This window comes from Gallinula chloropus, assembly GCF_964237585.1.
Source record: "Gallinula chloropus genome assembly, chromosome: 1".
Taxonomy (NCBI): Eukaryota; Metazoa; Chordata; class Aves; order Gruiformes; family Rallidae; genus Gallinula; species Gallinula chloropus.
Genome location: NC_140085.1, coordinates 123,352,102 through 123,371,580, shown reverse-complemented (window position 1 = coordinate 123,371,580; position 19,479 = coordinate 123,352,102). Strand labels below are relative to the sequence as shown.

Here is a 19,479-nt window from a genome sequence, read left to right as displayed (position 1 = left end):
AGAGTCAAGCATCTGTCATTAATGGTTAGGGCAAACCATTATCTTTCCTATGTTAGATACTGCAAATTCAATCAGCATTACTATAAAATAGCTTATTTATTTTTAGTTTCTTAGAACTTTCCCTGATTATTTTGTAACTTTTTTATTTAAATATGGAAGCATTGGAAGCATAGAAAGCCGTGTACTTTCCATTGTTTCCATGTAGTTAACTTGAATTTGAGGGTATACACACGCAAAACCAAACTGTATCCTTTCCTTAATAACAAACCAATTTCTTCAACTAATATTTATCTACAGTATTTACCTATATTAGTAGAAAGTTCTGTATTTTAAACACAGGAGTACTAAATTATCATTTATATGAAAATTACACTTGAGCCTTATAAACTTTTCAGGTTAAAATTTTCACAGGTGCCTTCCAAGTTGCATTCCAGCTTATGTGATATACCAAAACTCTTCCAGAGAGTTGAACATCCTTTTCCAATCCTACTTGTTTGTCCTACTTCTCTTTAGCAATGCAAATAAGCTGTTCCTCCTGTGCGTGATCTCTTCATTTTATTGTGCAGTTTTAAAAATGTTATAAAATTCTGCTTAGCAAATCAGTGTTTTAAACTATATGGGTTTTTTTCCTTCTACCTTCAAAGCCAGATTTTCAAATTAAGATAACCACCTTACAGTGTAAACTCCAATATCACTAGCCCATAAACCATATTCATTCTCCCTAAACTTTCTCCAAAACTGTAAAAAGAAGAAAGAATTTTAACACCACAGACACCTTATTTAAAAAAAAAAAATCGGATGACTAATGCTGTTGGCATCTTACATCTTTGAAATTCAGTCTGCTATGCTATTAATATCACCATAGCATGATGTTGTAACATTATTTCTCAGCTAGACACCTTTACTTCATAAAGACACTTTCTCATCTCCATCTCCCAGGTAACAGCTTCAAGAAAAAAAAATCAACCATCAGATCAGATATTTTTATGGGATTTGGAAAAAAAGAAGATATCTCTTTAACTCAGAATATTCTCTATGCCCTTCATAAACTCTCAATACTTTAATAAGATGATGTGATACCTCTTCTACTTTGCAGCTGGGTGATGGATTGTAAATATGGAAAATGCGTTTATTCCCTTTCTATTTTGTATTGCATTCTGTACTTATCCAGGGCATACATTTTACATGAAATCAGTAGCCTATCAACTACATATTGGCCACATGCAGAACTATCTGCTGATACACATTGGTACAAAACTCAGGATCTGATCTGGTTCATGTGTTAAACTCTTTTTTCTGAGGAAATTCTGGCATGGGGAGTAAACTCAGAGCATATACCAGTATGCCATCTGGGTACCAAGCAACTGTGACAGAAAATATAGATATAACTAAGAGATGAAAAAATCAACAATAACACAGGCAATATATTGGCATTAGATTCCATTTCCTCTCACTTTTTAAAACTCCACAGGCAGCAAGACATGTGTGAACAGAAAGTACGCAAAGCTAAAGAAAACTCCAAATGCTGAACAAAAATTCAGCACATTTTAGCACCACAAGAGTCATAAACTTCCTGGATTTCTCCTAGGTGCTGAAGAGTAGAATATTCTATCACATTAATAGTTGGAAGAATAAAATTTGGAGGAACATATTCAAAGGTCTATCACAATCCTTACCAAAGTAGGTCTACAGCATCTAGTTACATTTCTTGACCCTACCTTCTTCAGTAAGAATATATAGCCAGACAGTGACAAGAACGCCAGACTTGCATCATAAGTCACTGAATACTCACTGAAAAGGTGGGATAAAATGGAGATGAAACAACATACTACATAAGGAATCTGTCATGAATTAGACATTGAAAATAAAAAGAGCACCTTTGGGCAGTACTGATAAGTTTCAAGTAGGATGGTCTGTAAGCGGGGAGTCACCTGCACCTCAGACACGTTTGTATTGCATGATCATCTCAAAACTCTGCCCTTACAGTATTCGTCTCTTACTTCCTGGCTCTATTGTTCTTAGTCTAGAAGATTAACATGTCACAATTAGTTAACTCAAAATCAGACCATCACCACAAGCAAAATCTTTGTGGTAATTTATGGGAAGATTATATTTTTCAGTTACTTTATAATGGGTGTAGAAGTTTGAATAGCAAGCAAGAGGAACTGGAACTTTTCAGTGATTAGAATAAATTCGATATAATTGGAGATTATATAGTGAAGTGATTCGGTTGCTTAGAATGCTAACACACTTTTAAATTACTGTTTAACTTCTAAGTCTAAGATAAATGATCTTTGCTTTAAGAATGCTATTTCATTATCATAATTACCTCAGTTCAAAGACCTAGAAAAGAAGGAAGCTGAGGCTAAGTAAAGGACATGCATAGGATAATCCAGTCTAAGCAGAATAAGCACACAATTTGAAGTGGGAGAGACACGAACAACTCAAGAAAAAAAGACCAAAACCACCACAAAATAGCTGATTGTTGTGTAATGTTCAAAAGATTTATGAAAACGATTTATGAAAAGTTCAGGAAATAACTATTGCTAAATAAATCATTTGTTTTTCTTTTTCTTCAAAAAGATTGTTAAGGAAAGACAATGATCACAATCCTCACATGCACAAAAGATTGCTAATAAAGTGACCTCTCTCTGTCCCTCATGGAAAGAGTAACAAATGGTGGGCTCTAGTACATGTGAAAAGCATCAGGAAAACTTTACAATCCTAAGGGTAGAGGAGAACTAGGGCAGATACCATGCAGTCATGCAGTCTTCATTAGTAAATTCAAGAACATCCTAGAGGAATGGTTGTCAAAATCAACAAGGGAACAAGGTTATACCTAACATACTCTCATGTTCCACCAAATGTGTCATCACACCCTCATAAGGAAACCCCAGCTCTTGGCACTCTGTAAACAAACACAGAGTTGGGAATGCAGTCCCAAACAAGTAGATGCAACCATGATTATGCTCAAGTCAGTCAGTTTCCTAGCCCAGGGAGCACAAGTTATGCACTAACCTACCCTCAGACTTATTTCATACAACTTTTAAAATTACTCAAATTCTTAAGAGGACGATTGATTTTATCGTATTTTCCATATCTGGCTTGATTACTATTCACAAATTTATTATTTATTTATTTATACATCTTTGTCTTCCTATGTCTCGCCTTTGGAAACAATCAAAAGGGAACTTTGTTTGACCTGTAGGTCTCAGATAACAAAATAGAAAGATTACTGCTCATTCCTATTATGCTGTTCTATAAAGCTGATCATGGAAAAAGTAATCCTTAAATTTCCTGAGGGTATCTCTGGATGGTTAGGAAAATCATCATTAATATTTAAGTATCCATTCAAAAAATATGAACCATGCAATGAGGAGAGGGATAGGAAAGAGAACAGAAAGGAAAGACATCTTATGTCAGTGTAATAGAAAATCCACTATCAATAATTGCTTGAAGAAGTTCCAAAAAAAGGATGGAGTAAAATAAACTACTATTCTACTTTTCTTTTTTTCTGCATCTTGGCAGAAGTAGTATTCACTGGCCAGGTTTAGCACAGCACCGCACATTTTAAGAGGGTATAAACTGCGACTTATGCTATGAAATCACTTGCCAGGTGAACAGCTTGGGTACGCTGTGTGACAGACATTTTAACATGTCTGAAAAAGTAAAAGCCAGCTCAGGAGTCATGTACACATAGTCATGGTTGATATACAGTTGGCACAGTAGGATAAAGTATACTCAGATGATTTCACGTCATGTTTTCCTGTTCCACATCAAGATGAATACAAAATATATAAAATACAGACATTTGTACGTATAATAATAATATTGCATCAAAGAAAGAAAATCTGATTACTCACAATTTGGGATTTTTTTAAAATAGGTAATATTCTTATACTACATAAAATACCCTCATAAATCATTCTTTATGGCTACTAAGAGATCTTTGACATTTAATATTTAATATTAATGAAATGAAGCCAGAAAAGCTCAAATATGAAATTAGTATGGTTTTAGAACTGGTAAAAAACCCTCATGTACTGAAACAACATACCAATGTGTACTTAATGCCTTTTTGAACTTTTAATTTGTGTAATTAATGTCTTTTTGAACTTTTATTTCATTGCACTCAAACAGAAATTATTGAATGGAATATAAAAGCACATTAATCAAACATAATGTCCTGTGACACACAGATCAAACTAGCAATCAGAGGATCAATCTACAATTTCAAAAAAAGGCAGCAGAAAAGCAGCATGGATTCTTAAATCTCAGAAGCCTGCTCACAAGTATGACACTTATTTATTGTGCAGGCTTAGAAAACCTTTGGGTTTTAAGTCTTAGCAGCTAAGGCCTGCTAGCTGCGTTTAACAGCCCTCCGGGTGTTGTACCCTCTAGGTGTAATATGCTGTGGTGAAATGTACTTCCAATGGTTAAATGTTCTTTATTATGAAATCCCAAGTCATATTCCATTATTATCAACATAATGATTTCAAAATAAGCTTAATGAAGACAAAGATAGCCCAGTTTGATACTTGTGCGGTGTTTCTACCATATTCCAGCAGACTCGCCATATGCAGCTAAAATGCCTATTTCCTAAGTAAAGATTCATATTCATGCAGCCTTCCAATGATTCCTGACCATCATTCATTAGAAAAATTTCTATTCTGAATTTGCCAATACAAATTATTTTTTCCAAAATAGAAGCCAAAAGGTAAAAATAGGAAATTATCCAAGGAATTTTACCAGCCTTATTATAGTCTTACTGTAATGTTTCATAGAAACACGGCTCGCCTGACAAATGGTCATTTACTTTCTTTTTCAGCATAACTTTTTTACTTTAAAATGAACCTTTTAATGAAGTTCATTGGGATTTGGATCACTTTCCATTCGAGGCTCTGCAACAGAGTAGGCATTCAATCTCATCCTCCTAAGGCAAGGAAAAAAGGCAACACAAAGCAACACCACACACACAAGTCAACATTATCCTGGGACAAAAACTGTGTTCCCTGAAGATATTATTAATGACTATAATTCTCTGACCTTTTTATTACGTTTCTCCTGGGCACATAGGTCATTTTAGGAAAATTATGTTTATTTCTCTATATATGCATAAAATACAAAATGAGTTATATGAAATCAAATCCTGACCCAAATGATGAAGTGGGGCTATTTTCATTCGATTTCAGCAAAAACCTATTGTAGGCTTGTGTGAGAAATGTATGTTTTCAATGAAATAAGAAATTATGAAGTCAAATTCCATTAATCTTCAAGTAGAAAAGCTTTATTTTCATGTACTCCCACACTAAATAAAGCCAACCTTTCATTAATTTAAAAGATATTGTCTACAGTATGTACAAATGATAAACTGCATCTGATTGTGGAAAAATAAGGTGTAGGCAACTGATAAATTCAAAAAGTTTGGTGAAAGTAATCCCCTAATTCTTTCTTGGATTGAACAATCATTAGTACAGATATCACACTACAGAAAAAGAAACATTCTTCCTAAGTAACACAAGCTTACTTTAATACCTTACCAGGAAGGCTAATCATGCTTTTATAATTCATTCTAATTGACAAAACCAGAAAAGCGTTTACATTCCCTCTAAAAACCCCAGGAATTACTGTTATTTTACTTACTGTACTAAACTTTTCTATGAGGTTTGCCATTAGAAGGGGTTATACTTTTAAACATGCACAAAGTCTGAGTCTGAAATAACACGGACATATAGGAACATGATGCATTGCCAGTTGAAAGTGACTGAACAGCGCATTAGGTGTGTACATTTCCCTTGTTTCATACACACTATGCACATTTAAAAAAGTCAGATACTTTTAGTCCAACTTTACAAGGTTCTGACCCTGACCGTTATTTAGTACTGCATATACTGTTTTACTGTATTTACAACATGACTACTATGTGAAGCCAAAGCAAAAAGTATGATGTCCAAAAATACACATTTTAGACTTTAGAACAATGTAGTACTAACTGCCACATTATACAGCAAGTAATATTGATTTGAATGCAGTATGATATTACTTTCAAAGAGTAGTAATAATGTTTATATGCATTCTAGAGGAGGGACTGAATGAAGCTTGCATTTTCAGATTTAGATAGAAAAAGTGTATTTTCCTGTAAAAAAGAAGCAAATACCATTCAGTATTATTTGATATGAAAACAACAACAAAAAATGTCTAAATGGTAAAATTAATACTTTTCAAATATTTTTGTCATGGGTAGTTTCCAAATTCCAGTATAAATGCAAACATTAATGCTGACAAATGGACATTAATTCAAAACAAATTAATTTTGACCTGAAGTTTCTAAGGTATAGGACACAGGAATCCCTGTAATGCTGACATTTTTGCCTGTTCATCTCTTCACCTATCTACAGAAAAGTGAGGATGATTTGAAAGATCCTTCAGTTCAGATCTACAACATATCACTAACAATCACGCTTTTAATAAAAACCCACTGTGACAGACAAGACATTCTAAGGAGTAATAAAGACAAAATGTTACACAATCTTTCAAAAATATTATATCAGTAAGAAATTAGAAAAAACAGTTGGAGTGAAGCAAGAGCGTGAGATATCTCTAGCCTTTTAAAAAAACGTAGGTTAAAAAGTTAAGTGGAACAAAATACACCTTGGTGTAAAAGAGAAAAGGAAAAAAGCAAGGATCTTTCAGTGCAGATAAAGCATGTAACTCAGGACCCTAAACATCTCTCAAAAAATCTTGTCTGAAAAAACCCCACCATTACATTTGTCAAGAGAAAATAATATTTGAGGTTACGTAAGGTTACTATAGACAGTCAAACTAATATTCAGTAGACAGTAATATGAAATCTGACAGGTACTTCAAGGTAAAGGGATGCGCCAGTTCATTGCAAATTTTGGATGTGAACTGAAGTGTGATACTTAACAGACCGCCCACAGAAAAGCCAAGTGACCACTAGTCAGATACGTTCTAGTATCTGACATCTCATTTAACCTATTGACGGATTGGTGCTTCATAATCTCTAATACATGCAAAAAAATACCTAAATATAAAATTTAACATGTTTGTTGATGCATGCCTTCTATGCAAACCGCTGGATGGTTTGAGTTCCCAGTCAGTGGCATATTAGCAAATGCACATATTACAATAATAAATTTTAATACACAAAAGTAAAAGCTGAAGGTAATAGCACTATTCCAATCATCTCCTCTAATATTATAACAGCATTTAAATGATGTTTTCACATATTTACTTCTATGATTTGATTAAGGTATATTAAATGAACAATCATCTGAATTCATATTATACATTTAAATTTGACACTTTGCAATGTTGTTTGCAGTTTATCTCCTCTTATGTAGGAAGCAGGACTCACAAATTAAGATGACAGAACCTTGAGTTTTTGCAATAAACAGCAGCAAATGCGATTCAGGACAACAGTCAGTAAGGGGGGAAGTAAAAGGTTATTAATTTAACCTACTTGTTTCAATTTTAAGACTCACTGAAATTTCCTAATACTTTTGGCTCAAGTAACTTTCAATTCAAAATTTTCTAAATCAGTTGTCTTCACTGGGCTGCTTTTCTGGAATTTGCTAACGGAAAGAATCCAGTAATAGCTGCTCTAAGAATATGCATTATATTTTTCTCACAGTAACAGTTTTTAGATATTTTGCTGAGACACTGTAGCACATCATTTGGAGAAGGGGATGGCATTTTTTAAGAAGTCACTTATAAGGGAAATCACATATAATCCAGGAGTCTGCCAAATTGATCACAGAATCATAGAATCATTCAGACCGAAAACAACCTGTCCTACCATGAACGCTGCCAAGTCAACCACTAAGCTATGTCCCTAAACATCACATCTACAAGGTCTCTTAAATACCTGAGGGGGTGGTGACACAACCACTTCCCTGAGCAACCTGTTCCAATGATTGAAAACATTTCAGGAGGAAATTTTTCCTAATATCCAATCTAAACCTCCCCTAGCAAAGCTTGAGGCTGTTTCCTCTTGTCCTATCACTTGTGATTTAGGAGAAGAGACCAACACCCACCTGGCCACTGATAAGGTCTCCCCTCAGACTCCTTTTCTCCAGGCTGAACAACCCCAGTTTCCTCAGCTGGTCATCCTAAGACTTGGACTCCAGACCCTTCACCAACTTTGTTGCCCTTCTTTGGACATGCCCCAGCCCCTCGGTGTCTTTCCTGTACTGAGGGATCTAAAGCTAAACACAGTACTCCAGGTGCAGCCTCACCAGTGCCAAGTACTGGGGGTGAGGGGCAGGAGTGGTTATGAGTACAATACAATGTACAATAAAATGAGATTGTATTGGATAGTGTGGTACCTGAGCACGATGTCAATGGTACAAAATAAGTTGTTGATGATGTGCTGGATTTGGCTGGGAGAGCATTAATTTTCTTCATAGTAGCTGGTATGGGTTTGTGTTTCGGACTTTTATTGCAAGCAGAGTTGGTCAGACAGGGCTGTTTTCATTTCTACTGAGTAGTCCCAACCCTTCCCCCCCCAAAAAAACCAAAAAGGGGGTATCCTAAAAGAGGTTAAGTCTCTTCAAGATAGTAATAAAGTCACACAGCAGCAGAATATTCTCTAGTCTACATCTAGACTGGTCGAGAGTTTTCTGACAACTGTTCCTTCTTCATGTCAGTGATAGATTTATGTGCTACCTGTAATCAACACAAATCAGTAACAGACCCGCTCTGAGCCTTTTTTCATTTCTGAAATGTGTACTTGAGGGTGAAAGAGAAGTGACTTGTGAACATGTGAATTTACTGTAGGAATGTTTAATAAGCTATATTGCAGAAAGATCCACAGGGAAAAACCATACCAAAAGAACAAGGTTACTTGGTGAGCCTCTTTCTACTTAATAAAAAAAGTCCATTTCACAGAGAAAGTTCTACTACAAAATCAGTGCCAAATGGCATAAATAGAAATAATTAATGCCTTGAAAATGCATCCAAATTTCTCCATTGCACTTGTTGCACACACATGCTCTCACTTTCTGATGACAATGTATAAAATGCCATCTGTATTTTGCCACAGTGGGAAACAGTACTTCCCTAATATTTATAATTTCATAAATATGTCAAGAACAATTAGGACTCTACTGTGCCTACAGAGAAAGCAAAGGAAATATTCTAAGACAGGAGTCACTATAACAAATCATTGAAATGGACAAGAAATATCTATTGCCTACTCAGTAAAAAATGTCAGAGTGGTCCTTTGCTGGTTAGTTAAGCAAACCTAGCTCACCACAGAACGTATGAGAATGCAGGAGCATTCAGTGTCTGGGATAAATAAAAAGCCAGAACTCTGTATGGGCCATTTATTTTGCAGCTGCTACAGAAATAAAAGTCTTTATAAAATTCCAGCAGCATGCTACTGAGTGGAAAAGAGGGTCTAAGATATGAGAGAAATTCATCCATGAAAAAGAAATGAGCTGAACTTAACATCTTTTACTAGAAAAAACATGACTTACATGGTCAGAATTACCTTATCACAAATGGTCTTCAGGAACAACATAGTTATAGCTTCAAAGACAGACACTGGCAGCAGGATGTGAAGCATACTTGTCTAGTTACGAAGGTATCACACTACTTGTAATAGAATTATAATAATAATAGTTGTGAGTAACCTGATAGTAAAATGAAAAAAAAAAAAGATTGGAGGGATAAACGTGTTTTTTTTTCTCCTGTTGTAAATTAATGTGCTTGCTGTCATCTTAAAAACATAATTTTGACTCAATATAATGTTTATATTTCTATTTTTGAACTGCTTAGCTTTCAGAAAGATGCCACAAAGAAGAAATATGTAAAAAATTGTTCTGGATTTGCGAATCTGTTGAACTGCCCTGCAGGGCTCTGAGGACATATATGCAATTCCTTCTTTTGACTGAAGGACTAAACATACTCCTTGAAGGAAATTGTTCTCACCCTTAAACAATTCTAAGCAATTGCTCTTTGACAAGTTTGACGATGTTACTGTAATGTGAATATGTCATAATATTTAGATTCATGCAATATTTTCAAGTAATTATTCAGACAGAAAAATATATAAAAGACATAAAAAATAGCGTATGTCATTCAGACTCCCCTTCTTATGAACTGTCCCAAGTACGAGCCTGTAAAGTTTGACTTTTTCTTCTTTCTGGCTCAGTGAATTCTTTCACAGGTCAGAGCAATTGAAACAGCATGAAAAGAGGAGTTTGATAGGGAGCTTCCCTCTGTCCTCACCCTATTATCTTCCACCCCAGACAGGCTTATATGACTGTGAGGAACTGGTAAATATCAGTGTTCCTTCTCATGACTATTATGTGCTCACTGTGTGTTTATAATTCATTACTCGCTAAGGGGAAAAATAAGAATTATTTGCAAGCATGACAGATGAGGAAAAGCAAACTGATGGCCTAGATAAAGAGCATCTCAAACACTAAAAACCCAATAGCAAGGGTATTAGCTGTAACATCTACTGCTCTGCTGCTGGCTCGTTTAGTATTTTGTTGCAAAAATGGTATTTTTATATCACTTTGAACGTGTTCTCTGTCACAGACTACTAGTTAGGGGTTGCACTCAGACATATCACGTTTGCCCCACTGCTGAAGGGCAGATTAGAAGGGGAAGAAATTTAAGTGTGGTTCTGCCACACTCTCAAATCAGCAAGGTGCAAGTGACACCTGTCATTTCACCCGTGAACTTGAGAGGGACAGGAAGAAACCCAGAGTACATCTGCCCATTTAACCATGACTACACCTGGGTTTTTTGCTCAAGATTTTTTTTTTCATTTTTTTTCCTAATTAAATGGACTACTAATGGATGAAATTCTATGTATACACAAATTATTTGAGATGTGCCAGACATGACAGAATGACCGTGTTTCTCAGTAATATAGTTTATAGAGACTAGCAGAACAAGGAAACACAGACTTTTAATTAGGTAAGAAAATTTAATCTGCCCATATGCAAATCCAGTCCTACATGCTAGGGCATCCAAAAATATGCAGATGTACAGGTTTACAAAGGGAGAGACTTATTTGTAGTTAGGGCAGATGCAACACTATAGTCTTCTCAGCACAGCAATATTAAAGCACCTGCTGCATGAAGGATGCTGTAACCTAAAGTTCACCAGCAGCCTTACACTGTGAGCAATTACAGATTGCTTTTGGTATCGATTTTAAATGGGCTACCATGCTTCGTTTGCACAGATTTTTTAATTGCACACATACCACGCCCCACAAAATTCCATGTGGGCCGTAGGTCCTTGAAGCATTGCTACATCTGAATTGCTTGAAAACAACATGTTAGTTTATTAGGGGAATCAAGCTGTCTGAGTCTCAAAAGGGCACAGGAAACCGTGCAACATTTAGCAGACTGCAGTACTGCAGAAGGGCACCTACTGGGAAAGCTAACAATAATTGAACATTCTTTTTGACAAAGGAAAAAAAGCATAAAACAGTCTAATCCTTAATGTTCTACATATGCTAAACCATCCCCAAAAGCCTGTATGCACTCATAGAAGTATAGCTGCAAGTGCTAAAATGCTACCAAAAAACAAAAATAAAAAGGAAGCCGAGTCAGTATTTTACATTTTCAAATATGCAGTTTACACGGGGATTATTTTCTTCAGATGTTTCTTCTGTAGCTTTTTTTTTCCCCTTGAAAAGGGAGACTCCATTAAAACAAACTAATCTAAAGGTGGAGCACAATATGTTTGAAAATACAGTGTGCAGATTACACAGGAAAATAGATTAACTGCACGCTCAAAATTTATGAGGTAGATAACTGAAAATGGATATTAAGATAGTAATTCCATAAATAAATTTGCATGTGAGATATATCAATTCTACCTTTAATATATTACAGGTATTGCATTAATGCATTAATACTGAATAGAACTTAAATTTACCATGGTATACTCAGTTCTTACAATCTTGATTGTAAAATTATCATGAATAAATGGAAAGTCCTATTTTAAACTGTCAGCGCCCTGAGTACTGTTTTCCTTGTAATCACCTTTAAGAGTGGCTAGAACAAAGAAATTATTTCATTACCTTCCTTATGTGAATACCCACCCCAGTGTGCTACCACAGATGTTCAGTCCTCAAAGATTGATTTTAAGCTGGAAAGCCCGAGAGGGGCACGTGTGCCAGTAATCATTACCTTTCAAAGGCGTCAGCTCCTCAATGAACCTGCTCGGAAGCAGTTGTTTTCAAAGACAATGGGAAAGACACTAAACTGTCACAGACGTATCAGGTGAACTACAATGACAACTTCGTCTAGAAAATGTCACCTGTCACTGAAGGCTTGGCTGAAGAATAAATTAGCTTTAACACGATAATTAAAACAGGCTTTGCCAAAACAAATGCTTAGCTTAACCCCTTTGACTATGTTTTTTTTTTCAACCAGGGCTTATTGAAGAGTAGTGTATGTTTTGATGTTATCCCTTTCAAGTACAAAGAAATTCAAAGAAACTTGGCAATGGCATAAAAATGTAAATGCATTCCACAAGAGGAAAACAATGTGAGGTATAATCTTTTGATAAAGGCACTGCTTAGGGCAGCCAGAATAAGACAACAGCGCATGCAAAATTCCCCTGTGTTGTACAAACAAACATTCTGCATCCGTAGCGCTCGGCTCTGCAAGACATCACCACCGGCAGGAACATTAAAAGCTGTCGCTTCAGTGCCAGCTCTACTGCTGAAGAGAGAGGGAGGGAGGGATTCTGGAGGAGGAGAGGGGGATGTGCTGTTGCAGTGCAAGGCTTGGCCATTACAGCAACCTCACCACCTTCACACTCTCAGATTTTGTTTGCAGGGGAGCTGTTGGATCGAATTCCTGAGGATGGTTGAGCTGGTCTGGCAGAAGCTGAGCCCAGCATCTTCCCTACTGCCCACATGCTAGACAGCAAAAGCACAACAAAGAGGCAATTGTCCAAGGACAGTTCAGTTTGAAAAAATTACCGTGGACTCCACTGTAGAGTAGAAAATTTTACTCTATTCTAGAGAGGAATTTTGACAAGCGTAGGAGGCTTCACAGCATTTAGTCATACTGCAAAACAAGTATCTCTTAATGGCTAATATGTATTTATGATTTTAGCACTTTGGCAAATAGGAATATCTGAAGTCCAGAGGCATTCTACTTTCAGTCTTAGCAACCGTCTAGCCTTGTTTTACTTTCAGCTCCCATGAGAAAAAACCCTAGGACCTCTTCTCTCGAAACACAGAAATATGCTTTGGAAAGAACTGAAATTCCATGTCAGTTTAGAAAGGGGCAAGGCCCCGTCACTACATCCGTGCTGCAGACATTCTTCTGTTTGGGCTTTGGTTCATTTCCTTCCCCCCCCACCATGGTATAAGGCAGTATAAAAAAGATTTGTCATAATTGGATTTCTGTATCAATGGTTTTCACTGCAAGCACTGCATGTGCTTTTTCTTAACTACATCTAAGGAGGAAAAAATAATGAACAAGTTTGAGAATCATGTGCTTTTAGGAAGAGCTTAATGAGTGATTTTGGTAGAAAATATGAAAAGAATATGTTTAAACCATTCTATAAATCATAATCTCCTATCATCATACTTACAATATAATTTGGAGGAAAAAAAAAGAAAAAGAGTAAATACACACATATATATTTATATAATGCACGTGTGTACATGAAGATCATACTGAATGTGAAGGTGTATGTACAAGGTAATAATTTCTAGTATGCTTAAGGGAATAGTTGTCACTGAGTGACAGCAAGACAAAAATGTTTGGTGTATATGTGTTTATCATTAGAGATTTTTCCTAACCTTATTCAGCTATGGACAATCTCAAACTTGTTTTGGCTTCTGTCAATTCAAGTCTGTACATTGATTTTCTTCACATCAGAAAGCCACTATTTTCCATTACCCCGGATCAGTTACAGCAGCCCTGGTAATTCTCAGATTTGAGATGCACTTCTTCAGTGTGTGATGCATCTGGTCAAATATGAGTGGATTGCATTCTCCTAGTGCTGTGCACCTTGCAATTAAGGAATCCTAAATCTCAGAAATATCCATCAATCATTCCACTCTGAAAAGCCATAGAATAATAATTTTGATTAAAAATTACAGTTACAATATAGGTATGAAAGGAAACTATGTAGGATAAAGCTAGCACTCTGTTAGTTCCTCTAAGACACTGCAACACTTTGTTAGACTCCTGTAAGACCCTGTTACTTCAAGTTCAGAAAAAGGCTGCTACTACCGTATAAGTAGATACGGGAAGTAGGGAAGAGTCATTTCATGTCCTACTTTTAAGACCCCTTCAGGAAGCAATTCTAATGATGCCCTTAAACATAGCTAACAGTCATGAAATTTGAGTTGGTGAACTTGCACTGGATTTTCCACTGAAGAACAATGCCCTCAGTTCATATCAGTGATAGGGAAAGTATTGAGAAAGTCACTCACTTAACCTTCTACTTTCAGTTACTTTCAAATACAGCCTCTACTAGTTTTTGGACTAACGATTCCTAAATTTGGAAAGCATAGATATCTCATGAGAAGTAGTGGGCTTTCAACAGAGATTTGAAGATAATCTCCAATATTTCCCTGTACTTGGCATCACTCCTGATACTTCTGATTAATTCCTCCTAGTATCTTGATATTTGATAATTCTCATCTCTACTGCATTGCCTGCATATATCACCTTAATTTAATCTTTGTTAAAACCCTTCTGTAAACTTACAATGATGCATTTTGTGAGTTTTAATGTCACGTTGCTGTACATGAAAATTCAAATGAACAAGCTAGCCATTGGAGGAGAATGCAAGGAAATATTCTTGAGCCTTGAAAAGCAGTGAAGGCTAAATACTGATTATTTTCTTTCTTTGTAACTTCATTCTTCAGGGCTTTCTCCTATTTCTAGCTCTCTTCATGCCTGCATTAAAAACCAAAACCACACTATTCAACCTTAGTAGCGATCTCCTTTAACATACCACAGGAGAAGTGAATCTGTACTGTCCTCAAAAACCTCTTTATTTCTTTTTGGTTTTAGTTTACAATTTCTCCTCTAGCTTTGAAAACTCTATATTTAATATGTCCAGACTTCTTCCTAAGCTCCTATTTCTCAATTTGTCAAGCACTGACTTCCCTTTTGCTTTTTTGTTACAATTTTACCACTTTTGCACCAGTCTTCTTTGTATCATAAAGACTGTGATAACCTTAGTTCTTTGGTCACCTTATTTTCTTTTTAATTATTTTCTGTCTCCTATAGGAAACAGCATTTTGCCATGTCCTGCTACATTATTCTTTTCCACTTCTTTTTCTCTTTTTAAACTCACATTGTATTATTAACAGTTTGCACAAAAAGAATATTTTAGCGGATCGGAATTCTGTACAAGCTACATAATCACAGGAAACATTTTACTACCTTTTGTTACTTTTAAACTACAGCTGTTTAAAAGCAGCAGACTGGACACCAGCTAAGTACACCAGGAGTCTCAGTTGTGTAAAAAATGTGTGTGTGTGTGTGTATGTGTGTATATATATGTATAAAAAAAAGTGAATATGTATATATATATATCTATCTCAAAAACTAATGTGGTTACATATCTGGTAAATAAACAATGTATATTTATTGATACAGCTCTGACTCATGAGGAAAAAAAGTAATTTTTCCTCACCGTTAAGGTATTGGTTCAATCAGGGAGAGTCATTTCATTTCTTTGAGCTTCGGTCTTCTTCCTGCCTCTGTTCTGTCTATACAGACTGCAAGTTCTTGGGATCACTTCGTATTAGAGATGGGATACTAATCACTGAGTCTCTACATTATATTTAAGGCAGATATTCGTGGACTATGAAACAACAGGCTTTATGATTTTTACAGTGGATTTACTCAAATTATTTATTATTGTTTATTTATAAAATTAGCTTTTAATTCTTTTTGAAACTAGATAAATTCTGTTAAAGAGAAACTGCAAATATAAAGAAAACAAAAAAATCTCCAGTGCAAGCAGCTCTCCTCCATTTCCTAAAATTGAAATATTAACTAAAACAACGCTTTCTTTAAGGTTAAGAAAAACTGACCTTGATAGTTTTCCTTGTGAGAAATATGCTTTATCCATCTAACATAACACTTGATAATTTCAATAATTTTCAAATTGGGTATTAAAAATTTCAATAATTTTCAAATTGGGTATTAAAAGCATTAAAAAAAAGCTCAGATCTTTAGGAAAAGCTTTACTTGCAAATGTAAAGAAGAAAATGGAGAAATTAGTTTAGAAACAAACACAAACCCTACCTTTGTCTATTTGGTGTGCACATTTGTACTAAAATAAATTTTGCTCTGGAACACTTAAAGTCTCAAAAGTAATGCAGAAACCATTTGGTATAAACTAGGAATGGACAATATGAAAATAACAAGGTATTCTGGAATTTTCCCCTCTCAATTTTTTTGTAACTGTCCAAAGTAACATCTATGACTGACAGCTAAAAAATGTTTTTTCCACAGTGGGATTAAGTGGAATGATGTGAATTTCAGAAACTGCCTGTTTTGATATCACCCTTATTAATATTATTGGATCTTTTAAAAGAAAACATTTAACAAATGCTGCCCTTCTACAAGAAGTGACATTCAGTGACACCATTGCAGAAAAGAGAAAAAGAAAAAAAAATAAAAAGCTCAGCTTAAAATTTCAATAAAATGTTTTTAAAAGCAGTTTTATACCTGTCAATGAACAAGCATTTGACTTAACACTGCTTGCAGACATGTGGCCTGTCAAACTAAATATACTTTTAATTAAAAAAGTGATTTACATAAGTTTATACAAACTGACAATAAACTTATCCATAATAATAAACGTACCCGTGTTTGCTGCACCAACGGTTTGTGGTGTCTCTGTTGACGATTTCTGAAGGGCCTGTTCACCATCTGTCTTCTCTGGTGAACTGTTATGTCGAGACCAATGTCGGTCCTCAACTTCAGCAACAAATGAAATTACACCTAAAATAAATAGATACCAGGTGTTATATTAGCCGGAGCATTAGCTTCATAAAACAGACTGCCAGGCACGTATGAGTATTTCTTCAGTTCAAAACCAACAAAAAAATGAAGGAAAACTTCCCTTCCAGGTGTCAGCCATCCTGTTATAACTTATGGTAATAAAAAATATGTCCTGAGTGAGTTCAGGAAAATGATCCATTTTTTTCTTCCCAAAGTGTTTTTATACTTACCTGAACAGATCAATAATAAGTACCTGGAAATGACTGTAATAAGAAATAAAACCATGCCCACTTTTTAAAAATTACAATATATGGTGGACAATAATATTATCTTAATTTACAGTAAAATTTTCTATGCAGTGTGTTGATTGTTTCTGTTATATTTTAAATCACAGAGTCTCATTCTAGTGCTATAAGATAATAAATATAATACTTAAAATACTCCTGTGATACATGTTTGTAAGTTAAGTTGTAATCAAAGATTTAGGGAAGATAAAATATAGAGAGATTGTAAACCAAGGATATTTAAATTGGCAGACTTCTAATTTGGTAATAAAAGACCTAATTATAAAAATCCAGTACTCATATATATGCTACCTTTAAATAACATTAACATGATTATGGAAAATTTTAAATACTGGCTGTAAATAAGCAGGTTTTGTTCCTTGCATCGTGTGTCTCTGACTAAGAATTTTAAATCTACACCAATTTTAAGAAATACTACATAACATTACTACTTTATCTAAATAACTGTCCCTCAATATTTCTGTACATTCCGGAGAGTTTCAAAGCTAGAAATTAATACAAGTTGCAAGTTTAACTCTTGCCTCGTATATACAAGTAAAACCTAATTTCAGAATATGACTTATTTTATGATATTGTACAATTAGAATTTTTCCCATTAGTGTTTATGGGAAATATGTCCCGAAGGGGACTTTTGTAACTATGTCTTATTAACGGTTTGGGAAAATTACTCATAGTGAAACTATTTAAATTTGAAACAGAGAATTAATATAATTTTATCAGATTCTCAGAACAACTTGATTTGAATTTACCTACATATAATGGTATTTTTTTGTTTCTCCAGCTTTGGGTAGGATAGTTGTATGGTAACAGACCACACGACAGAGAGGACAAGCTGTGCTTCCTCACTTTAGCATCTTACTAGCAGGAATAGCACAAGCTAAATAGGAAGGCTCAAGTGGGACCCAGAAAAGAGAGCAGCAGTGAGGAGGAGATGGCACCACAGTGCTCAAGAGTGGCTCAGGAAGCTGCTGTGGCTTTAGCCACCAGGTGCTGGTCAGGATTTCCATACACACCCATCATGTTCACGGCTCTTGAGGCTTAAATTTTCTTCCCTTAATCACAGACTTCTGCAGAAGGCTGCATTCATGCTTCTAAACATTCTAGTTTTCAGAATAGTATTACACTAGAAGGAAGTTACTAAACCTAAATATGAATAAAGTCAAATGCTACCACAAAGTCATAGAAAAGTGAAATTTCTTCACAGTATGCCCAAAGGTGCCTACAGCAGGTGGCAAATTCAACACAACAAATACTGATACATTATTTCTGCTAAGAAGGATTCATTAAGTTGTTCTGGGAAAGCAAAGTTTATCATCTTTAGGTCGCCACTGTTTCTTTTTCTCTGAGAGCAACTGAGTAGCACAGGTATAAAAACACCTGTTCAATACAAGTTCAAAACAGAACCCAAAAAATCAAGAATGTGTGTAGTTAAATCTGGAGAAAAGAACTATATAACTTTAAATTAAAATATTAGATTCCCAGATTTTCTTTCCCCTGTTAAGAAAAGCCTATAAAAATACAAAAAAAAACCCATACAAAATAAAAATAATTAAACCCAAAACAAAACATTAAAAAAATCTTAAATAAAATTTTACAAATTCCTAAAATAATCACAGTACTGAAGCCAGAAATTATGTCCAAATAAGCAGGAGAGTGATTGCAACTTCAGGAAAGAGAGAAGGTAGATGTGTTAGTACAATAAGGTAATAAATCCATTATGGAAATCTCAGTGGAATGAAGTCCGAAGAAAATGCTCGAGGTATATAAATATTGATGTAAGAGGACATATTTGATGCCACTAATAGTTAATGGATCTTAGGATAAATACTAATTAATCTGATTTTCTGTCTCAATATATAATCCTAGATTAATTCTGGGCTACTGCAATGCAATAATGGAGAGCAGCAAAGTGCACAAGAAAGACTTGATTAATTTTAAGTAGCATCCTAACCATCGATACACTTATAAGATTTCTACAAAGATAAGAATATTAGCAAAAAATTATAAACTTATAGCTTTCCAGTTGATTAAAAATACTTTAGAAAATGCTTCACTAAACTCATGAATTCTAAAGCCTCCTTACAGTTCAGAATATTTTGTTACACTTCATTTTGAGATTTAAGTAATTTTTCTTCACGGTACTTGCTTCCAGTGGCAATGGAGGATATTCTTTGCCCATTGTCTGCAACTCAGGC

At 35.0% G+C, this 19,479-nt stretch overlaps 1 protein-coding gene across 1 annotated transcript in view; it reads right to left on the bottom strand.

The window, feature by feature from the left end:
- CFAP47 (cilia and flagella associated protein 47) overlaps positions 1-19,479 on the bottom strand; it is a gene marked incomplete at both ends in the record, with an annotated part of 308,599 nt that overhangs the window by 112,343 nt on the left and 176,777 nt on the right. Inside the window, one exon of the mRNA XM_084279564.1 lies at positions 16,842-16,979. Within this exon, the coding sequence (XP_084135690.1) occupies positions 16,842-16,979 (138 nt within the window). The remainder of the gene's footprint in view (positions 1-16,841; positions 16,980-19,479) is intronic.